General features: G+C 37.3%; 1 protein-coding gene across 2 annotated transcripts in view; it reads left to right on the forward strand.

Annotated features, from left to right (window-relative positions):
- CNOT6 (CCR4-NOT transcription complex subunit 6) overlaps positions 1-22730 on the forward strand; it is a 30634-nt gene extending 7904 nt beyond the window's left edge. Inside the window, exons 2-12 of one of the 2 annotated variants that reach the window (XM_069868925.1) lie at positions 6246-6359; positions 8375-8561; positions 12014-12099; positions 13048-13152; positions 13244-13312; positions 14726-14883; positions 15392-15546; positions 16490-16644; positions 17580-17810; positions 18296-18498; positions 19171-22730. In XM_069868925.1, coding sequence (XP_069725026.1) covers positions 6248-6359; positions 8375-8561; positions 12014-12099; positions 13048-13152; positions 13244-13312; positions 14726-14883; positions 15392-15546; positions 16490-16644; positions 17580-17810; positions 18296-18498; positions 19171-19383 — 1674 coding nt within the window. In that variant the 5' untranslated portion in view covers positions 6246-6247 and the 3' untranslated portion in view covers positions 19384-22730. The remainder of the gene's footprint in view (positions 1-6245; positions 6360-8374; positions 8562-12013; positions 12100-13047; positions 13153-13243; positions 13313-14725; positions 14884-15391; positions 15547-16489; positions 16645-17579; positions 17811-18295; positions 18499-19170) is intronic. The other variant, XM_069868926.1, reaches the window with a different exon arrangement.
- Positions 22731-23024: the final 294 nt, after the last annotated feature.

The following is a 23024-nucleotide window of genomic DNA, read 5'->3' on the forward strand; positions in this document are numbered from 1 at the left end:
GTTTATCTACTTGCAGTTTTATATCATAGGAAAATATAACCAGAAGCTGTATTGCATATCAGGATGCAAATAGTCTTCCATATTATTGTGTTTACCTGTTGGTGATTGGGACATCCAAAACTGTAGGTGTATGTTAAGACTTATTTTTTAGAAAAGTTCAATTTAGTATGTTCTGGATAAGACACTGATAGAAATGAGACTGATATGAAATTGAGAAGGATTTTTAGGAACACTATCAGGCATACAGAAAAACCACTTATTCTTCTGGTTTATGTTGTATGTATGTGTGTGTTCCAAATATTAAATTTTAAATAAGCATTCTGCTGAAATACTTCAACTTTGCCTCACTTGCCACTTGAGGTTTAGCTGGGATTTGCTTCGTTTCCTTGCTGTGGTATCTTTCCTATGAATACTTTTCCACCCTTTTTCAGTATTAAGATCAGTGTCTGATTTGTTGCTTGTGCATGGTATAGACTGAGGATAAACACAGTCATTGACTCAACTCATCAGTTCAGGTGTGTAAATTCTGTAGGGACTGACCTGCAGAAGCCCATTCACACTGCTGTTGCTCTTCTGTGAGGAGAATGCAGGAGTTGCACATACAGAAACATAAAATAGTTTGGGTTGGAAGGGACCTTAAAGATTATCCAGTTCCAGCCCCCTTCGATGGGCAGGGATACATCCCACTGGATCAGGCTGCCCATCAGGTAGATGGACAGGGTTCCTTGACGCAGCGTTGTTGTTTCATTTACTTGTACATCAAGCTGCAACATGATTAAATTCCCATAGAAATTCATGACTTGCTGAGTAAAGTGCCATCAGGGACAGGACAGTGAAAGCAGTGAGCTTGGTTCATTTTGGAAAAGCATTTGTTTAAAGAGTGAGCAGTGGGTCTGAAAAAATATGAGCTTTTTGGTAAACACTGAAATACAACATTATGAAATAGTTACCTGAAAAATATTTTCCAAAGCGTAGTAGTTCCCTTTTATCACTGAACCATCTGGGTGGGAAGGAACCTTTAGGGCCACGCAGTCCAACCCCCTGCAGTGAGCAGGGACATCCTCAACCTGATCCAGTTGCTCAGAGCCCCATCCAACCTTTCCTTGAGTGTTTCCAAGAATGGGGCATCCACCACCTCCTTGGGCATCCTGTGCCTGCATTTCACTGTTCTCAGCATAAAAAAAAAATCTTCCTAGTATCTAGTTAAAATCTACCCTCTTCTAGCTTAAAGCCTCTTGTCTTATCACAATGGGCCCTGCAAAAGGTCTGTCCCCATCCTTCCTGTAGGCCCTTTAAGTAGTGAAAGGCCACAATAAGGCCTCTTGAGAGCCTTCTCCAGGCTGAACAACCCCAACTCTCTTTGTTGGAGAGGGGTTCTATCACTTTCCTCATTTTTGTGGCCTCCTCTGGACCTGCTCCAGCACATCCATGTCCTTCCTATGTTGAGGGCCCCAGCAGAAAATGTGCTTCTTTTAGATGTACTTCTGTTCCCTTTGAAGAAGGTCAGTGTATAGAGTCAAAGGCAGTAATTTCTGTTCACTTTAATAAAGCTCACAATTGAGATTAACCCTTTATATGCAGGTTAACATTTCTGTTTAGCCTATGCATTGCTAGAAGTGCTGCAACTTTAAGCTGTCTGAAAAGCAGCGTACTTTGCCTTCGGTTAGGATTTCAGACTTTGTTCAGTGTTACTATTTAACTGATGCATGGGTGAAGGTAGCTGCAAGCGAGATTTTGCTTCCTGCTGTGTGATAAGAGATTTCGGGGAGGCGTGGCCAGAAGGACAACTATGTTGTCCTGATTCCAGTCCCATAAGCAGCTGTGCTACAAATCCACACATACATTACTGCTATACAGGAAGCTAGACTCCCTCAAATGTGTTTTTTGCCCTCCTCCCCCTTAGCTTTCAGGCAGTTTAATTCTCTTAACCATCTCCTTTTGTTATCACACAAAAGTCAGTGCTGATGCAAGAATGAAGTGGAAATATGGGGTCCTGGGGAGGAAGGAACTGCAGCAGGACAACCAGCTTAGTTCTGCTTCATGTGTTGTAAAACCACAGTGCAAGTGGCATGGGGGAAGGCAAGGAGGATCCTAAATTAACTTTGAATTCAAAACATGTAAGTGTTTCTTATGTTGACAGATATTTGTGCAGAAAGTCATTGGAATCCATTTTCTAAATGGCTTTCCAAATCCAAAATTAAACCTTGAATTACATGGAAAAGAGCTTTGAGGTTAAGGGTACAAGGTGACAAAGGAGTGGTCTGATGTGAGCTTCTAGTATTGAGGTTTGGAGAAGAAAACCCACATCTCACATGTGCTATCATTTTCTTGTTAAAACTTTGAGCAGCTTAATGGTTTATAATTCATAGGAAGTACTGCAGATTGTGTTCCATCCTGCTAATTTTCAGCAGTGCAGAAGTTGTTATTTTGATAATTAATACTATACTGCATTAATAAATGGAAAATTACTTAAATTGTCTGGTTAGTTCTAACTTTTTAACTTACATTGAGTAACGATCTAAGCTCTCTTCATTCTTCTGCCTCAAGCAGCGTGGCTGAAGCGACCTGGCCTTCAGGCAGCTCCCCCTTTTGTAGGCTCCCAGCTCCTCCCAGCACCACACCTGCAATGGCACTGGTGCTGCAGCTGGGAGTGCTCCTCAGAAGCAAAGCAGCAGCAGTTCCATAACACATCACACTGGCTGGCAGGGCTGCCGGTAATCACGCCATCTCTTTTCCAGGACAGCTCTCTAAACCAGCTCCTAGCCTGGCTGTTCATGACCTCACCTGACTGCACTCATTGCTTTAATCTGGAGAGACAGGCAGCAATTGGTACAGGTGCACCGCAACCTGGGAACATTTGGCTTTTGTCTCTAGCCGGATGTTCCACAGTGAAGCCAAAGCTGGTGCTCCATCACATCTACCTGCTATATGAGCCAAATTTGTCAGCTCTTGTTCTAACAGGTTGCCTTCCCTTGACTTGACAGCCATAAGTTTTTTTCTTCTTCTCTTCCTGATCCTCATCACCTGTGACCTGCACCTTTTTGCTGAAGGGTCTCATTTGTCTCTGCTCTCCCTTGCTCTGTCCCACTGCCTTCTCTGTACCCTCTGTGCAAAACTCTACTTAAAACTGCGTCCACACTGAAGACATGAGGTCTAACTCCCTGTGTCAGACTCCTTGCAGTGTTGACCCCGTTCTCCTTGTGTAGCCTAGTTTCTTTGGGGTAAAGGTTGTTAATTCTGTTTTGGGACCCAGTGACCTGGGGTGGGAATGGGCTGCCCCACTCTTTTTGATCTTCTAAGGCCTTCTCTTTTTACAACTATTTAAATAACAACGTTAATAACCTGGTACAAGATATGGAACAATTCCATCTACATTCAAACATATTGGAATGTCCTCTTCATTAAATCTGTGTGGTCTGGGGTATGTTGCAGGCATATACATTGCATTGTTGTTTATAAGGATTTTCTCCTTTACCTTACTGCATGTAGTAACAGCAGTTACTACATGCAGTGTATAATGTACTACAATGTACTACATTCAGTGGTGTTTTCCACTATCTGTGTTGGTGCAACTGAAAGTTACAGGTGGTGTAAACTCTTCTAAAAATGATTGTCATGATAGCTTAAAGCTGCAATTATCAATGGTTTTAAGGTTTTTCAACATCATTTTATGGCTGTTACATAAAATTGCTTTAGCCTGACAAAACTGTATTGCCTAATAGCACATTTACCTCAACTTTTACAGTTAACTCTAGCAGCTCAGCAGGCTTTAAATTTGGATTTGGGGAGGTGGAGACAGTGATTTGTAGAAGACACTGATTTTCTTGAACTGCTCCATACTGTGAAGTTTTGAAATGTAATTCAAGGTATTGCACTTGTGTTTTATTACGGCCTATAAATATGACCCAAATTTATTCTTGCTGTGAGTCAGATCCTGAGAAATCTTGAGCTCTATGTGGTGGATAAGGCCGCACGAACACCTGGTGTGACCAGTGCTGTTGGTCATCAGTAGCCCCTTCAGCCAGGAGTCTCACGAGCATTTGCTGCTTTTTTTTAGTGTGTGCTCCTGGCAATCCCAAACAGTAGAGAATCATCCACTGTGAAATGCAGCAGTGAGAAAAGGAAAACCATCAAGAGCAGGAGCTGTAATGAGAGGGAGAGTAGTGCCATGCATGGACCAGGAGTGCAGGGTCACCAGGACTCAGTGTTTTAACCTGAGGTTTTAACCTCAGGTTCTTAAATCGCTAATTGTTTTAGTGCATATTAGCAAAACCCACTGGAGAAGTATGTCATCCTCTTCTGGTAGCGGGGAGCGATATGCTGCTGGTACCAGCAAGCCTGTTAATTAGTGCATGTGATTGAGTGTGCTCTGGGGAACATTTGTACTGAATGAGATTCCTGTCTTTAGTATACCTGCTTCATTTCTTGGAAAATTGGAACGTATTTATTAATTCAGGAAGCTGCAGGAAGAAAAAGCATCAAATGACTGAGAAAGGTAAATGCTTCCTGCAAAACTGGAGCATTCCTATGTGGTGTTGATCTTTGTGAATTATAGATAATTCTATATAGCCATTTCAGCAGAGATGCCTTGTGCATTACTTTGTTGTATGTTTGGCAGTAGTTGCTTATTTATTGTAGAAAGAAGTTACGTTTTACCTTTCTAGTTATTATTATCCAGTTTTATCTCCTTTAATTAGCTCAGTTTGAGGCAGGTCTTACACTTGATGGTTGCAGTACCCTAGGTACTCAAGTGCCTTCATTCTTTAAGGAGCTCCACCCAGGTGCTATTTATAATATCCTTTTACCCACAATTCACTTTTTAAAGGGGAATTTCTTTTCACTGCTGAAGTCTGGTTTTGACTAGTAGTGGAAGTGGGAAAGAGGAGTGTGAACTAGTAAAAGAGCTGTTGTATTTTAGTAAACATGTGGCCACAAAAAGCTTTATTTTAATTCTGATACGTAATTAGCTGAAAGTTTGTGAAGGATTCTGTTGGGTTTTTGTAACATGCAGAGTAAACATTTTCCAGTAAATTTAATGAAGTAGATAAGAAGTCTGGTTGATAGTATAGTTTGCTAATAGATATTCCTTTTTTATTCTCTATATAATTACAACACTTTTCTGATGTATGTACTTTGTCCAAGGATATGAAAAAATTAAAAATACTTAAAAAATCTGGTAAGTAGGTGAGATCATGATTTTGACCAGGATAGCTTTTGCTTTCTTGAGTGTTTTCGGAAAGTATTATGATATTGCTGTAATGTGTTTTGCTTAATAATTGCATAGTGTTGGTTGTAATGTGTTTGTAAATATAACTTGATGCAGCATTATTTAATTTATTTCTTGTAAATTTTATGGTTTGTTCCTTGTGCCTTTTTGTATGCATGTGGACATGGCAACTGAAGGTGGTGATATCTTTACCATAAAAGCTCTCAGATACGTGTTGGGCAATGCAGAAGCATTACTCTTATTTCTGATAAGTGCAATTTACATTGGAATGAGTTCTTTTTTTTTTGTGAAGAATTTTTGCCACCTCTCTCTTGGCGTCTGTGCCTGGATATGGTAAAAAGAGATAAATTTTAAAAATGCTTCTTGAAAAGCTATCAGGAATGGCGTAAAAGAGCGAGAGAAATGGAATTAAATTTCAGTGTTAAACACCGGACTGAAGAAAGCAATAGAAATGGCTACCTCAGGTACAATATTTTGAGATAGAGAAGAATAGAATGAGGATTAGATTGAAAGCTATTGTTTGCAGACATACACTATTAAGGATCTTTTTTGAAACCGTAATTCTTTCCTTGGATGCTGAATTGTGTGAAAAGTTGAGAATTGCGGTGAATCTGGAACTGATAAGTAGGCAAGGTTATTGGCAAATGTTTTCTTTGTAGTTTATATGAGGGAGAATCCAGGGGTAGTGATCATCAGTTTTCAAAGTCTCATTGTTGAAGAACCAAGAGCAGTAGGATGAAAGATAGCAGGACACTATTTATGTTGATTTACAGAATTTATTAAATTATTGGGTGGAAAGTGTCATCTGCCATTCTAGGAGCATCAGAAATCTGTGTTCTATACCAGTCTTCCCCACTCAGTGAAGTTTGTAAATGGGCACTGATTATCTTCATCTGAAGTTTTGAAAAGCATTTGGAGTGAACATGCGATATGAGATTTAACTGAAACAGAAAATACCTTTTAAATAGTTCTCAGTATACAGTATCTTAATTCATTATTTGTCCTTTTATGTCAACAGGAATGCCCAAGGAAAAGTACGATCCACCTGATCCACGGAGGATGTACACAATTATGTCCTCAGAGGAAGCAGCCAATGGAAAGAAATCACACTGGGCAGAGTTGGAAATAAGTGGTAAGAAACTGAGGAATGGTCCTGAGCTGTGAACTCTCATTGCAAGTTAAGAGTAGCCTATGCAGTATGGGCTTGGACAAGAAATCTAGGGTTGAGTTAACCTGCATAAAGTGTGTTTGCATGGAAATTCAAGAAATATTTTAAGAATTTAAAAGTATTTTGTGATGATTTAAATTTAGGCTGAAATTTTGCTTAAATGTGGAGGTTCTTTAATAAGTGCAAAAATTGCTGTGTGGTATTTCTAAATGACTGCCCGATAGAGAAATCTATGGAAAGAGGGAATACAAATAGAGTTCTTTGAATTGTGAAGAGGCTTTCCCTCCTGATCACTGAATCTGTGTTTTGCTTCAAGTGCCATGTGCCTTGACGCATGAATAGCCTTCTTTACTTGAAGGTTACAGATTCAGAAACCTTGTTAAATGCTGCTCTAGGAGTCAGCATTATATATCAGCATTAGGCTTGAATAGTCACTTGGACATCTGCTGCCTCTGCATAAGGAAATGCATTAAGTGCTGGCTCTTTGCTTTCATGCCCAGTAATCTCACTAACGACTGATTCCAGCCAGGAAAGGTGCAGGTAGTGAAGAAGATGGATCAGTCATGTTGATTGGAAATCCTTTTGGCTACAAGGGTTTCTTTGATGACAGTCACCTGTTTGCTTTGGGGGGAAGGGAGTTTGTATGAAGAGGTGTTAATTTGATTTTAAAAAATGCAAAAAAGTATTGATTTATATTTAAAGTCTTTCAAAAGATTTCTCAAGGAGCATTACAGTAGCATGAATCCTTTATGAACTGTTAGCATTTGCCTTGCAAAATAAAATCTGACAATATTTTTGATTTATTAATGTTAATGCTGTCTTCTCTTTGCAAAATACCTGGTCATCTAATAGTTCTAACTGCTCTCGTTTAAATCACTGAGCTTTTTCACTGCAGGCTTTTTTCAGCCATTCACTTTCTCATAGCTCACTGGAAATTATACCTGTATTAAACCTTTTGTTGCCAGGGACTAAGTCCCAGATACACATGTATCAACGTAGCTTTCCCCAGGCGCTAAATATGACTTTTATTTTGAAGAAAATCCTTTAAGGAAAGGAATTATAATATGTGTATGTTGGTATAATATTAACCAGACTGTAGTTAATATTGGTGAGTCACAGTGGGTGTTTTTAAAGGCTGTTGCAAGTAATTCTTTGCCTTGGAGAAACTGGTGTTTGTGCTCTTCTTTGAATGCTTTTGGTGCAGTGAATTGACTTCTGTAAATTGAAAAGAGGTCACTCTTGGGTGGGAGAGGGAGAATCCCTGAGAGAAGAAATGTTTTGAGACCTTCTGATGATATCTCGCATTCCTTGCATGCAGCAATATAAAAATCTTGATTCTGTCACACAAATCATGTTTCCACCCTTGAGTTTATATAAAAATCGTACCATTTTTTTAAAATATCTGGCAATAGTTTATGCAGCTTTTCGTTGAATGCCAGATGGAAATCCATGTTCTCAACTAAGCATTTTAGTCACCCTAAATATAGTGCTTCTATCTGTTCTTGGCTGGATTAATGCCATGGAATAAAGATGTTTGGTTTGAAAGACGTTGCACAGAAATAAAGGGCAAGCCAAAGAAGCATCTTTCATTCCAAATATAAACTGTAATTGAAAAAAAATCTGTTTCTTTCATCTATGTTAATTATCAAATTCCTGGTCAGTTAGTAAATATATCTTGTTTCGTGTAGAACTTGAGGAAAGACTGTTGTTTAAACCTTAAGTATGGATTGGAAAGAAACAATCTAAGCCTTCCTGACAACAGCTTAAGTTCTCGTATGCATTGCTGAATTTTCTTCCTCTATAAAAGCAGCAGTTAATGAAATTTTCATTGAATAAAATAATAATAAAACAACTCATAAGAAAACCCCAAAGAAAACTCCCCTTCAAGCCTCCCTGCCTTACACACTTATAAAGTGTGTAATTATTGCTAAGCCTATATATTATAAATGTTTATTTTCTTTTGTACCTTCCTTCTGCAGGGAAAGTGAGAAGCTTAAGTTCATCATTGTGGACACTGACCCATTTGACAGCTTTGTATCTCAGTGACAATTCCTTATCCCGTATTCCTTCAGACATTGCCAAGCTTCACAATCTGGTATATCTGGACCTGTCCTCTAATAAAATCCGCAGTTTACCAGCAGAGCTCGGTAACATGGTGTCACTCAGGTATGCAAATTTTGACAAGAGTTAAAAATCATTCTCTTATTAATTTCATGTATTTAAAATTCAGCATATTTTTTAGATTCTAGTAAACAAAAAGCATAAATAAATTCCCTCTTCTCTTTGTCTCCCTGAGTAGTTGTTATGGTCTGTGCAGCTATAGCAATGCTGGCTTTTCTGTGATCTCCTGCTCTGATGTCTGACAGTACAGAATGAGCTTTAGAAGTGCTCAGTTCGATAGCAATCACCCATTTTATATTTTTCATAGTCAGGTTTCCTCTCTTATGCATCTCTTTGTGTTCTGTCTTACAAATCTTCGTGTCATTTTTCTCTTAAAGAAGTGTTGATACACGTAAATTGCTTTTAATGCATAGCAAGGAAGGAAAAAGGTCAGATTAAACATTCATAATCATGTTAACCACATCTTTTTTCCTCTTTATGTAATTTTTAGTAAATGTTCTTAACAATAGTTCTTGTTTTCTTTATTTTATAGAAACTGCAACTTGTCTAATATCTTCTTCCCACCTTTGCTATCGTGTAACTGCATTCCAGTGCCAACTGGAAAGGAGAAAAAACTGTTGTAAATACACCCTTTTTCCCCCCAATTTTGCAGTGCTAAAATGTGCAAAATTCGCATGGGATGTTATCTCTTTTTGGATGCAAAAAATGAATAGTGGTGCTTACTTAGATTATAATTAAGGCTGCAGCTTTTCACATTGTAAAAACACTGTTATGTAAATATTAAAATAATTTATAAGAGTACATTTTTACAGGCAACATTCTTTTGCACTTCATGCAAAAGAAAAGCCTTATCTTTGCTTTCATTGCTTTTAATTTTGAAGACATTTAAGAATGCCTCAAATCCAGAAAATAGACTCTAAAAGTAACGAGAAAGTTAGTTACTAGGAGTAAAGAAGACGACAACAGAGAAATGCTAGCACTGCTTTAATGAAACTGGCGAGTTTACACATAGAAATATGAGTCATTGCATTTTTTTCTACTTTAGAAAAGTCCACTCTGTTGGAGAGGATTAAACTAGCTGATTAAATTGGTACTAAAAGCTCAAATTCCAAAGCAGTTAAAGTCTCAACCGTGGAGGCAGAGCAAAGGGACCTTGCTTTTTACAGCATAATTGGCAGCTCTGTTCCATAGTGTGTTGCATGGTCGTTTTCAGCTGTGAAGTGATTTGTTCTAAAGAAAGCTTTGTGTTAGTAGTTCAATTAAAAGCTGTTATTAGCAACAGGTTTCTTCCCTCCTTTATCCGCTCCTTGGTTAGTGTGAGTTAGCAGTTCTAAATTTACCGGAACATTCTCAAATTCATCTTTGTGTTTCATTGCATCCTTTTCTTCAATCTTTTTCCTTTTAAAATATTGCTGTAAACATAATCATGGTGTGGAGTTAACTTAGCACTATGTAGTCATCAGTAGTATGAAAAGATACGCCTTCTTCCCTATACTTTTCCCCATTTATTCTAGCAGATTCTACGAAGCTTTAGCTTTTCCAAGTCTTAAGTCTCATCTGAGTAGAGAAAGCTAAATCTTGTGAATGTTAAGTGTGTAGCTATGGTCTAGGATTGCACTGGTTTTCTATCTGTGATCTAAATGTAGCACTTGCATCCAGATCTTTAGATGTGAAAAGCTAGTCCATTAACTAGCTGTGCTTTCTGTCCTTAGTAATTGCAGCTGATCCACAATTTCTTTTCCCTGGGGTGAAAGTGAAAAAAAAGTAAGTGCATCCTGTGTGATAGCACTGTGCGGGTCTCAGCTGTGCTGGACTTGTCTTAGGCTGCTCTTGCTGCAGACGCTTTGCACAGCTTCTGGGATGCTGTTCAAGGTAATGGGAATTCAACACTGGACATCGCTGGTATCCTGAGCCACAGAGATAATTTGTGCTCTCACACTTGTATGTTGATAACAGCTCTTCTAGCTCCCACATCTGGAGCTCTGGGTTCAGTCTGTATGGCAAAGCTCGCCTAAGGCTCCTTGCATCTCCCTTTTTTTCTGCAGGTACTTGAAAAAAGAGGTGTCAGAGCAGCGAGATTTCTGATCTTTGTGGAAAGAGGAGAGAAAATAAACACTGTAGCATCTTATCTTGGAAAGCTCAGCTGTAAAGCAGCTTCTCTTGATATGCTTCAAAGAACTCGTGAGATTTGCTGTGATCCCCTTTGCTGTAAGGGGGCGAGTTCTGTGTAGGCAAGAATCATTGGAGAAAATAATTCTTTCATCCGAGAGTGTAATGATACCTACTACTATGTCTGTCTCCCAGCTCGGTGTTTTTCCTCTGGAATAATTTAGCGTGTTTCTTTGCAATTCGTAGTTTTTAAGACTTCAGCAGTGCTTTGAAAAACTCTTAGAGGAAAAAAGTTGCTTCTTAATGAATAAACTAGTAGCTTTGTAATGTCATATAGCTATAATCCCGACTAATAAGTGTTTTAAATCTCAAATGCCTGTGGAAGTGCTGAGAACTAGTGGAGGTGTTGATTTATTTTTTTTCTTTACTCCCCTGCCATCCTGTCTTCTGCTTGCCATGTACCTCATTCATGCTTAGAATCCCTAGAATGACACAGTGGGCTTCGGCATTTCTAAAATTTGTGCTTTTGTCTATGGGATTTTGGAAAAAATGCCAAACCAAAAAAAACCCAGTTGGTGTGTTATGTTCTGGCAATCAGCTGAGTGATGACTTGATATTTCTAGTAACTCAGTGGAATTAAAAGAGAGTTCTCTCCTGTATCATCTTTCACTGTTCTGTGGAAACGGGGAAGTTCTCGGCAAGTCCTTGTTAGGGAAGAGCCAGGCAGAGTTTACTTTTGAAATGGTAGGCTGAAAGAATTGTCTCTTAGCTTCAAATGTTGCCTTATAGAAAGCTAAAACAACTAAGGTGGTGACTCTTGGCAACCAAGTTTCCTTTCTCTTTAAGTCCATTTTCTCTGGGATATCAGAATTCAGGATGTGAATTCTGTTCCTGTCTGCACATTGGTTTTGTAAGTTTAAAAGCAAATGTCTTAAGACTGAAGTTATAAAAACAACAGAAAGCTGCTACTCTAAGTTACTATTAGATGGTAACGTGATAGCTTTAATTGTCCTGGATATTTTGGGTTTTTTTGTTTTCTGGAATATAATTGCCTTTTATTTGGCCTTTAATCATAACCAAACTGTTTCAAGATCTCATTTGCCAGAGCCATTATTGCTTCATCACTTGTAGTTGTAGAAGTATTTAATTATTGCTAATATTTACAAAATCTGACTTTTTAAGAAGAACTTGCCAAACAGATACTTTCCTCTATATTTCAGTTTTATATGTATTCTGTCTGCATGCATTTGATTAGACTGACTATACCTGCCTAGAGTTTTTCAGTATTGTGTTTTGCTAGTGTACTGTTTCTCTTTTAGTTAAACTTCTCATATTGAAGGCAACATCAGTCTGTTTTCAGCCCTTTATGATTCTTGCTCTGTCTACAGGGAACTACATTTAAATAACAACCTGTTACGAGTTTTACCTTTTGAGCTGGGAAAACTGTTCCAGTTACAGACTTTGGGTCTGAAAGGTATTGCTACTTTTTCTTGGTATCCACACTTGTTTAATGATATTGCTTCCGAGATGTAATGGCTGTAGACTGCTGGTTCATAAAATATTACTGGATGGTGATCCCAGATGTAGCTACTTACTCCACGTTTATAAATATTGTTATTTGAGGATTATTTTCAAAAGAAAAAGAACTAGTTTGAAGGGTTACCACATGTGAAGAGATTTGCTTTACTCCCTGCAGAGTGAGAGGAAGCTTTCTGTTGCTTGCATAGAGATTGAATACAGTACTGCTTTTAACTAAGAGACAATCTGCAGTTGACTATAGGTATTCAACTCTAAGCAGAAAGGGAATATGCTTTGTACAGCTTTAGGGACTGTGTTGTTTATGCAACAGCAATTTAAATATTTTTTCCTTATTTTTTTTTTCTCTGAACTATATGGATCCTGCTATAAATAGCTCACCTGGCTGAAGCTGTAGTGCAAATTCAGGAGCACTGAGTAAAGCAATACTTCTGAGCACTGTTAAGTCTTAAAAGTCTGGTTTTCTCCATGTTAAAACTGCATAATTGCAATGTACGTTGTCTATGAAAATTCTACAGTCTGCTTATGCATTTAGCAGATGGTGGATGTTTTACTTGCCTTGAGCAAAGCGAGCAAAGGTGGCTTTTGTGTTTGAGCTCAACAGCTCTGCCCGTGTGTTGCACCCTGCAGGTTCTTCACTGCTGTCAGATCCAGTGGCAGCCCTTGGGGTGGCCAGTCTGAAAACAGATGCAGGAGGGCATGTGGTTAATTTGACTAGAGCTATTCACATTGAGTGTTTTGGAGGACTGAAAAGACCCAAAATGTGAAACCTCCAAGTTCAAGTTAGATGCAGTATCTTTTCTCAGAGATGCCAACTTTAAACACTGATATGCAAGTTCATAATGGCTCCATATATTTTATTTAATGTTTCTGTAAATGTTTGCAGGAAATCCACTTACACAGGATATTCTGAACCTTTATCAGGAACCAGATGGGACACGAAGGCTACTGAACTATTTGCTTGATAATTTGGCAGGTACTGCAAAAAGAAGTAAGTGACCATTCTTAAAACAGGTATTTCTGTTGCGTAAAATAAATGTGATTATCACTTGTTGTATCTCTACTTTTACATCTTCCTGTAGTTTCAACAGAACAACCACCTCCAAGGTCATGGATTATGTTGCAAGAACCAGATCGTACAAGACCAACAGGTACTGTAACTCTTTTCTTTTGATGTTGAAAAAGCTGTGGATCTTTATTATCTGGAAAATCTTCGATGGTTAAATTAACCAATCACCTGTGCAGTGCTGACCAGCCTGCTGAAGTAGTTCTATCGCAGATGGAGGTTTACCCACCTTTATGCTAAAGTCGTTTCTTTTTAATTAACATCCTTCTCATAGGAATTGAAACTGCTGTCCACAATTAGTTAAATAGTTGAATTATAACAGGCTTCATTGAACATTTGTTGAAGAATAAAAAAAAAGGAAGAACATCAGCATAATTTCCAAAAAATGTAGAATTTTTCTCTGAAGTAACCATTATATCATCTTTGACTCGACACTTCTCTTGCTTTTGGGATTCAGGTCACGTTTAATTGTTTACTCGCTTGGTTTCTGCATGAGTTGTCTAAAATACAGCCTTTTGCATTTACCTGCATTACAAAAGTCTTAGTGTATTTCTCAATTACTGCAGCATCCACTCTTTTGGGACTGGTGTACGTTACTTCCCCTGTTGGGATGGTTGCTTCAAAAATCACGATGTTAATTCAGCTTGTCTTTTGCTGTCACCTGTTTATTTTCAAAATGCTGAGCTTTGACCCCCAGTCAGCCTGAGATAGCTGTTTGAAGATTTAGCAAATCTCAGTCAATCCTTTTACCTGACTCGTAGTCGGTGTTTGACAGGAGCACCCAATGTGCTTCTGTTTATCTCATTGTTGTACTGCCAATTCCTTAGGGCTTTTTAAAAACAAGCAAAAAAACCCAGCAAAACAAAACCCGAAGTCCGTGCTGCTGTATTGCCCGTCAGGTTGCCCCAAACTGTCCCATTACTACTCCTAATCCAAATCTATGTAGAGAGTAGATATTTCTTGTGATTACATCTGAATAGCAAACTTTTTAAGGTGGAAGCATTTGGGTGTTTATTTTACCTGTACTTTTTCATTGTCCAAAGGGATCCTTACCCTGCTGATGGATCTGTTGTAGTTCTTGGCAGTAATAAGGTAGATTTTTAAACAGTCTATTTGGAGGGTTTTCAAACCTCTGTATAGCTAGTAAATGTAAGTGTTCAAATACACTTACTTGCTTTTGGCTTTTCACAGTAGAACAGCACTTAGTAGACAGGTGTACTTTATGCTGTTTACTGCCTTAAACAAAAAAGGGGGAGTTTGGGTTTTGTTTTCTATTTAAATGCTGGAAGACAGCTGCCATAAATCCAAACTTGTAATTTATCTTCATAGAAGGACTAAATTTTTTTTAGTATGGATACATGTGTTGTGTTTTGATTACAGCAAGCAAAGCATGAATTGCTCAATTTGCAGAAGACATAAGGGAAGAACATAATTGTATATGCATTTTTTTTGTTGTTGTTAAATATATCAGTGTGTAAGTAAAATTATTGTTCTGCAGCCTTGTTTTCTGTCATGTGTTACAACGTACTCTGCGATAAATATGCTACTCGGCAGCTGTATGGCTATTGTCCATCTTGGGCACTGAACTGGGAATACAGAAAAAAAGCCATTATGCAGGAAATCCTGAGCTGCAATGCTGACATCATAAGTCTCCAGGTAAAAGATATACTACTATTTATTTTCCTTTTATATTCCCGTGTGCTGGTTTCTCTGCATTAACTATATTTGGAGTAAATGGTCTGTTTTCAAAATCTTCTAAAAACAAAAGAAAAGAGAAGTGGTGTTTAGAACATTATTTGTTGCTTGACATCAAAAGAATGCTTTTCATCCCACACAGTTGGAATGTGAACCAGCAGCTGCTGATCAAAGGCATGTACGTGGGGGTGTCTTTGTGCCTGCGTGTGTATGTGGGGCTATAATTGACACATTTTCAAATAAAAGGCTTGAGATAATCATAACTCTGGGGATTACAGAAATTAATTTATATTTTCTTAAAATATTGCTCTCAGAGTTGCATTCTCTGATGTACTTAATTCTTTCCTTCTTTTTTTCCCCCCCTTAAATCTAATTTGAAAGTGATTTACACTTCTGAAGAGTCTAAATACTACGTCTTCTGTATTTTGCTGATAGTACATTCACGCTGTGCTGTCTTACAACTTTATAGGAGGTTGAAACGGAGCAGTACTACAGTTTTTTCCTGGTAGAATTGAAAGAACGTGGCTACAATGGATTCTTCAGTCCAAAATCTAGAGCTAGGACAATGTCAGAACAGGAAAGAAAACATGTTGATGGTTGTGCAATATTTTTCAAAACAGAAAAGTAAGTGGTGTGTTTTGCAAAGCTTTCTATTTTGTCTTACTTCCTCTGACATAATTTCTTAGGTCAGGCTATAGCTCAAACAGTTTGGCATTAGTCACCCTTTTTGTAGCCATTTGGTGTTTCGTGTAGAGCATTCCTGTCATTGGAAAGAGCGGTCTGTACGAGAAAAATCATTCTGTGTGTAACTAGCAATAGAAGAAATCCCCTTGAGGGTTTACATTGAAGTTCCATTCTGTTACAGCAATGTAGGTTAGGAGTTCACTTGATTATACTTCTGTTGTTGAGTGTGTGTCCATCCCAGGCATTAGATGTTAATGATGAAAAATGAAATAATAGTCTTATTTTCTTGCCTTTTTTTGAGTAAAGGAATTGATTATCCCTGAAATTGCTGAAGTAAGACCTCAAGTGACGCTGAGTTTTTGTTACATTAGCCTTCTGATAAAGCAAAAACCAAGGCGCTTAATATCACTGCTCACTTCTGAAAAAAGTCATTACTTAAGAGCTGATTTAAGAGCACTTCTTGATTGTGTCATATTATTCTGGTACAACTGCTTGGGTATGAGAGTAATAATTTCTCTTCCTTCTCCTGCTTTCATTCCTTTGTGTCCACGAGTAGTGTAGATGCCAGATTTAATACCATTTGGCTTGGAAAAAAACCAGCCCCCCTGTATTAAACCTGCATCTTAGAACTAGAAATTGATGCAGAACTGGAAACAAGCCCTCTTTCTCTCTCTGTCTCAAATCTTTTAATTGAAACTAAGTTAGTAGAAAATACCTAAAAATTGCTAGAAAAGCTATCCTTTCAATTTAGCGTAGGATTTTATTAAATTATGTGATGGGCTAAGATTTTTCACATGATAAATCTGTTTGAGCTTTAATTATAAGGAGAATTATTCCTTTTGTCTGGCTGCTGAAAAAAAAGCATGTGATGGTTCTCTTTCAGATTTACTTTGGTTCAAAAACATACTGTTGAGTTCAATCAACTAGCTATGGCAAACTCGGAAGGTTCAGAAGCTATGCTGAACAGGGTTATGACAAAAGATAACATTGGAGTTGCTGTATTGTTAGAACTGCGAAAGGAATTGATAGAAATGTCATGTAAGTCCTATTTACTTAAGTTTTTTAATAGGTTATGTTTTGGAAATTAGAAAGTTGACCTTTGTTATAGTAAATCAGAGAGACTAGGTTCTGTGGAGGAGGGTAACTTTGCACATTGTATGCTCAGACAAATTTAATTCCAGAGAGGATTTGTGAAAAGTCCTGTTGCTTAGATGATGATTATTTTTTCCTGCTTATACCTTTTTTCATGGAAAAAAATATCAAGACCTGTGTTTGAGTGACATTTTTGCTTGCAGTTTTGTATAAGTATCAAAGAACTGGTTGGTGTTAGTCACGTGCTCCTGGGTCATGGATCTGCATAAGTTTAGCTTTCCTGCTCATACAACCTGCTCGTTCTGCCCTGTCATTCTTAATTTAGGAAATGTAAATTGGCTTTTTGAGTATCACAGTGGGTACCTACTCAACCTGTGTTATGTTTATCCAAGCGATATTTTATTAATTTGGATTCCAACAAATGAACCTCTTATGAAGCAATTCTAGTAAGAGAGGTAACTTACGTGAATGACTTGAAATTCAGAGCACGTTGCCTAACAAGATTGGAGCAGTGCCTGTTTGCCATCACAGCCTGAGGAAAACTGTTCTTATTTTTCAGAACTACCCTGTTTGCCTGTAATTAGGATTATCAGTTGTTTATGGTACTTCACAGTATTTTTAAATATGTACGCGTTCCCTGTAACAGGATAGTCTAATGTTCTTGAATGTTAAACACAATTATTCAGAACGTTATATATCAACTAAAACACCTAGTAGGTGTAAAAGGAGTTTTCAGACCCTCTTAAACTAAATGCTATTAACCCTCTTCAAGTTATACTACTATTTCATGTCTTTTTTCTTCCCCTCAAACATCTTATTATTGAATGATAGCGTGTTTTGTTGGTGAACATTTAAGGTAAATAACCGATTTTAAATTCTAGCTGGAAAGCCGCATCTTGGGATGGAAAAGCAGCTAGTTCTTGTAGCTAATGCACATATGCATTGGGACCCAGAATATTCTGATGTGAAGCTGGTTCAGACTATGATGTTCCTGTCCGAGGTGAAGAACATTATTGATAAAGCTTCTCGTAGTCTCAAACCTGGTGTTACGGGAGAACTTGGAACCATTCCACTTGTACTATGTGCAGATCTCAATTCTCTGCCAGACTCTGGTAAGAATTCTGTTGTGTTTTTTTTTTTTTTTTTTAGGCTTTTTCAAGTGTGTAACAATTTAGATTTTAACGTCTCACTTTCTTAAAGGAGTTTTCAACTTTGAAAATACATTGTTTGATATCATAAGCTCTAAAGGTACTAAGAAAGCAGGAAAACTAGAAAAGACAACAGTTTCTTTTGTGAGTGACCGTATTGCCTATTCAGCAGTGCAGCTATGTCTGGCCTCAAAAGCATTTTCATTGTTATCATAGAATAAGGGGATGCAAAGGAAGAAAATATATTCCAGAAATAAGTTGTCAGTTTTGCTTTGCAGTGTCTTCAAAGTTGTCTTGAAATATTTTATAGGAACTACTGCTGACTATTGCATAGATGTCAAGGTTTTGCTTCTATAATACACAAGGTTGCATGTATGACTCAAGTAATCTGCACACACCCACTGAATGCTTATTAATACCTTCTTGTGTGTATGTCTCTCTCCTAATAGGTGTTGTTGAGTACTTGAGCACTGGTGGAGTGGAAACAAACCACAAAGATTTTAAGGAACTGAGATACAATGAAAGTCTTACTAACTTCAGCTGTAATGGGAAAAACGGAACAACAAATGGAAGAATTACACATGGTTTCAAGTTGAAGAGTGCCTATGAGAACGGTCTCATGCCTTATACAAATTACACATTTGACTTCAAGGTAAGGACTTGGCTGATATTTTGGAAGAGTTTTCCATTTTGAAGTTTAACTAACGTGTTTTGCTGCATGAAATTCTGTAACAAAGTAGTTAATCTGTTTGGGTAGCTAACTGTAAATTCACCAAGTTTATATTTAAAACATAGGGGACTAGAGTGGCCAACGTGCCAGCCTCCTAGAAACCAAATTTTCTTTTTTCTTGTTAGCAACTTGCCGTGGATTTGTGAGAGCTGGGGTGCAGTTAACCTTCCCTGTAAATATAAGATTTTGTATTTTAATACTCCAAGCTAAACAAAATAGTACGACAGAGGCACTTAAGCTGTCAACTGCAAGGAGATAATCCATGTTGCTGCTTGAAAGCTCTGGGCTCCGTTGCCCAGGGGAGGGAAAGATGGTTCTTTTCCTCCTCTAAATTGGAGGAATGTAATTTGAAGCTTTGTAGGAGGTTGGAAATTACAACCCCCAAAACGGAGCAGAAGTGATAATTTTTGTTTTCCTAATCTATATCGAGCAACTCATGGGATTAAGACTTCTGCTTCCTTTATATGATGTGCTGTGGAGAAGGAATGGTAGCATTTCAGTGGCTTGTAATGCTGGGCTCACCTTTTGTTTGAAACAGTATCTTAAATAAAGAATATATCCCAATAATCTATTTTATTTCTTTCCTTGCTTTAGGGTATTATTGACTACATCTTCTACTCTAAACCTCAGCTAAACATACTTGGCATTCTTGGACCTTTGGATCATCATTGGTTAATAGAGAACAATATAAGTGGTTGTCCACATCCACTCATCCCTTCTGACCACTTCTCACTTTTTGCACAACTGGAGCTTTTGCTGCCTTTCCTGCCTCCTGTAAATGGAATCCATCTCCCTGGCAGGAGGTAGTCAAGTACATTTTAGAGGGCAACCTCAATCTAACTTGTACAATTGTAAAATCTGAATATAGAGGAGTGAGGTATGGCCAACAGGGATTTCTTTTTTTCTTAATAATCTTAATCTTAAATCTAATTATTTGCTAAAGACATAGTAAAAGCCAGGTGCTATCAACAGACACAATTCTGAGCCCAATATACTTTGTATACTGTTTGACAGCGATTGGTGCGTTTGCACCTTTCTTTAATACGTCACAATTAACTTTCCTGTTTCTTTTATCCAACATGACATTTTCATGCCTTGAAATAGGGAATTGTTATACAGTATATTCTCTTTGCACAGTTATCTGTAGCACTACTTTTTGAGGCCAGTAGGAACATCCACAGAGCATTCTTCCGTACTTCACTCCCTCCTTTTTCAGACTTGTTTGTAAAATATAGAATTTCAATTTAGCCTTTATTGATTGTATATGAACAACAGAAAACCTGATTTATGAGATTTTGTACTTTAAAAAAAAGAAAAATCAGATTTGGAAAATGATTGTATTGTAAACTAAGGCTAAATTTTTATCTGTTTTCATGTGTTATAAAGGCCAGCTTGTAAAAGAGGTTGTCACAGGTTTTCTCTGCTAATGATTTGCACTGTTAGGGTTTCGTTAGCCCTTTTTATACTACTTTTTATGTTCAATTGAGAACGTTGCTTTTAAAATCCAAACCTGTAAAATCTTAATATCGCAGAGAACTAAATGCGTTCTGTCTATTTCTGATTTAAAAAGAAAAGAGCATAGATTTCTCACAGAACAGATAAGCTAAGCAGTGACTATAAGTAGACCTGTATGGATTGGAAGTTATTGCTGATGTGTATACACTCGGATATTTTTCTCATCTCTGACTTTTGAAGTAAACTTTAGGGATACTTGTGTACAGCTTCTTCATTTCTGTTTTAAATTGTTGTCCTATCTCCACTGTGCCTGCTTAAATTTGTTCTCAACTAGCACTGCCTGTGCATGCAGAGAGATCCTGTGCATCCTCTTTTATTTTTTTAAATAATGTTAACACTTGTGAAAATTTTATGAAGATACTTTTGTATAAGCTGTGGCATCTTTTTTCCTTTGTGAAGCATTGAATATCACACTTTTGAACATGTTCAGGTTATGGGTACACAGTTTCTAGCTTCTAATACCCATGCACTGCTTCTTTCAGTGTCATTGCACAGTGCTGTTTTTCCCATTAAGAATTACTATCATGTGAATTCTCTTTCGTTTAAGTGTGTTCCTCAGTTTCAGAAAGTATAATTCCTTGAAGAAAAAACCCTACCCTTATATTTTCTATTGATGAAGCAGTGTAAAATAAACGCATTTTCAATACAGGTCCCAAAGACAATTGTTCAGATCATTTTTGTTTTTTAAAAGTGACCAAGTCTTATTTTAAAGTGTCAAGCAAGACTAAAGTTAGTGTACCCTCAGTGCCATTTGTGTCATGAAGCCAAGTATATAACAGCTTACAAATTTAACTTGTCTCTTTGTATCCTGAAAGGGAGAATTTATCATCTCCTTAAGCTAAAACAACTTCAATCATCAATGTAAAATAAATTTTTAAAAAAAAGAAAATAAAATGAAGATAGAGAGCTTGGTCTTAAACAGCTTTTGTTTCAGCTGCGGGCAGGGAAGCAAAAGGACACTGAGCATTAAGAGAACTTTCTGAATATTGTGAATTTTTATATATAGAGTGGATTGGTAATATTGATTCAAAATTTTATTGAAAAGTAGTCGGCACATAAGTGTGCTCAAACCGTTCTGTTTTAAGCTGAAAGTAAAAATTGCGAACGGTTTGGTTATGTAAAATGTACATCTTAATTTCAGTAGGAGAAATTTTGATCTTGAATCCTTGTCTGGGACCTGATCTCTTGGGGTTATTTTGTTTTGGTTTTAGTTGTGAAAACACCAAACCTGTCCAGTTTATAATCAGTACATTGAAATGCTGGTAGTATTGCTGTAGTAGACTTAATGCGTAGTGTTATTTTTTTCTGTTTGTTTTTTTGGGTTTTTTTGTAAAGTGTGAATAAAAGGTGTTTACTCATGTTTCCTTAATGATGTCTTGGTAATGTACATCATGACAATTTCCAGTGAGGATGAGCCAATTTAGCTCGTCAGACTGAGCAAACTATTTTTCTTTTCTGATTATCTGGATTGTGTAATGAGTCCAGAAAGCTTTACAGAAGGGGAAGGGAAGCACTTACTCATTTTGTATTTTTTAGAGGGGGATAATTTCCTTTATTAGATGCTGGAGCTTGAGTGCACTTGTTAGATTCTAAGGGTTTGAGCTTTATCCAATACGTGTTCTCCTGTATTACTTAGTCTTAAATATTGGAATTTATGACAGTGTGTTAAAATACGGCCCCTTGTGCTTTTGGAGACACAACTGTTCCTGCTTAGTCACCTTTTATAGACTAAGGGTCCATTTAAAGAACTGTTTCCTCCAGCTTTTATACTAGCCCATCAGGTTCCAATTGAAAACCCACTTAATACATTGAAGACACTCCTTTGACTTCACTGGGTTTTAACTGGACTGCAGCTATGATTGGGGGGCTGAAGGAAGGAGAAATATTTTGATTATAGGGAAAGACCAGATGGCACTAAACCAGAGCTGAGATAAACTTTGTCCAGCAAGCTATGAAAAAAAATATATTCCTATGTCAAACAAATCTAACTATAGTCTCAATTTCCAGCTATAACATAGAATAAGGCAATAAACCATGTTTTCACAAAAACCATGTTTACTTCATAGTTTTTAACATGAAATGGTTATTCACAATATTTTTCTTTTGAGGTGGTTTTGGGTGTTGCCATAATGTACCTTCAGTGTTCTTGTTGTAAAAGCACATACAGCAAAAGTCACAGAGCATCTTTGGGGTTAAAAGGATTTACTTAGGTTAGACCAGGCTTCTTTCCACTTAAAGTCTTGTCTGGTTTTATTTACATTCACCAAGAATTCTGGGTGTCAAAGTGTAAATTTGAAATATACCTTTAACTAAAAGAATTGATTAGAGTATGAGACTAATACCACAAGTTACTGCTTTTAACATAACACAAGTAGGGGCGAGAAAGGGCATGTAAGTCGGTGTGTGTTGTAATTATTTTGTCCTACTAGCAGTTTCAATTTTAAAAAAGCTAAATTTGGCCAGCATTTGACAAACTGACTTTGGGAGCATTGTATGTATGGAGCTTTGATGTAACTTCAGCAAAAGTCTCAAGCTGTTTTTTAGAGCAGACTTAGAAAATGGTTTATGGTTTGCTTTGTCAACCACACAAAAACCTGAATGAAAGACAAAATAATTACATCACCACTGTGGGGGTGGGGGGAAAGAAACTAATTACACTGTAAAGTTTAAAAAAAAAAAATCAGTTAACCGCTTAAGTAGCAAGCCTTTTTCATCCAGCCAGACACAGTATTTTTTAGTATGTTAACTGCTATTCTTTTCTTTTGGTTGCATAAATTTGTAACACTTAAGTGTCTTGGTATGTTTAAGTAGTGTCTAAATTAGAATATCTTAGTCTTTATTCACAGTACTTCTGTATAATGTGTAATGCACTGGACTAACTCTTGTTTACCATTCATGTAACAAAAACCAGCACATTATCTGCACTAAGCTCA

Source organism: Phaenicophaeus curvirostris, chromosome 15 (genome assembly GCF_032191515.1).
Source record: "Phaenicophaeus curvirostris isolate KB17595 chromosome 15, BPBGC_Pcur_1.0, whole genome shotgun sequence".
NCBI classification, from domain to species: Eukaryota; Metazoa; Chordata; class Aves; order Cuculiformes; family Cuculidae; genus Phaenicophaeus; species Phaenicophaeus curvirostris.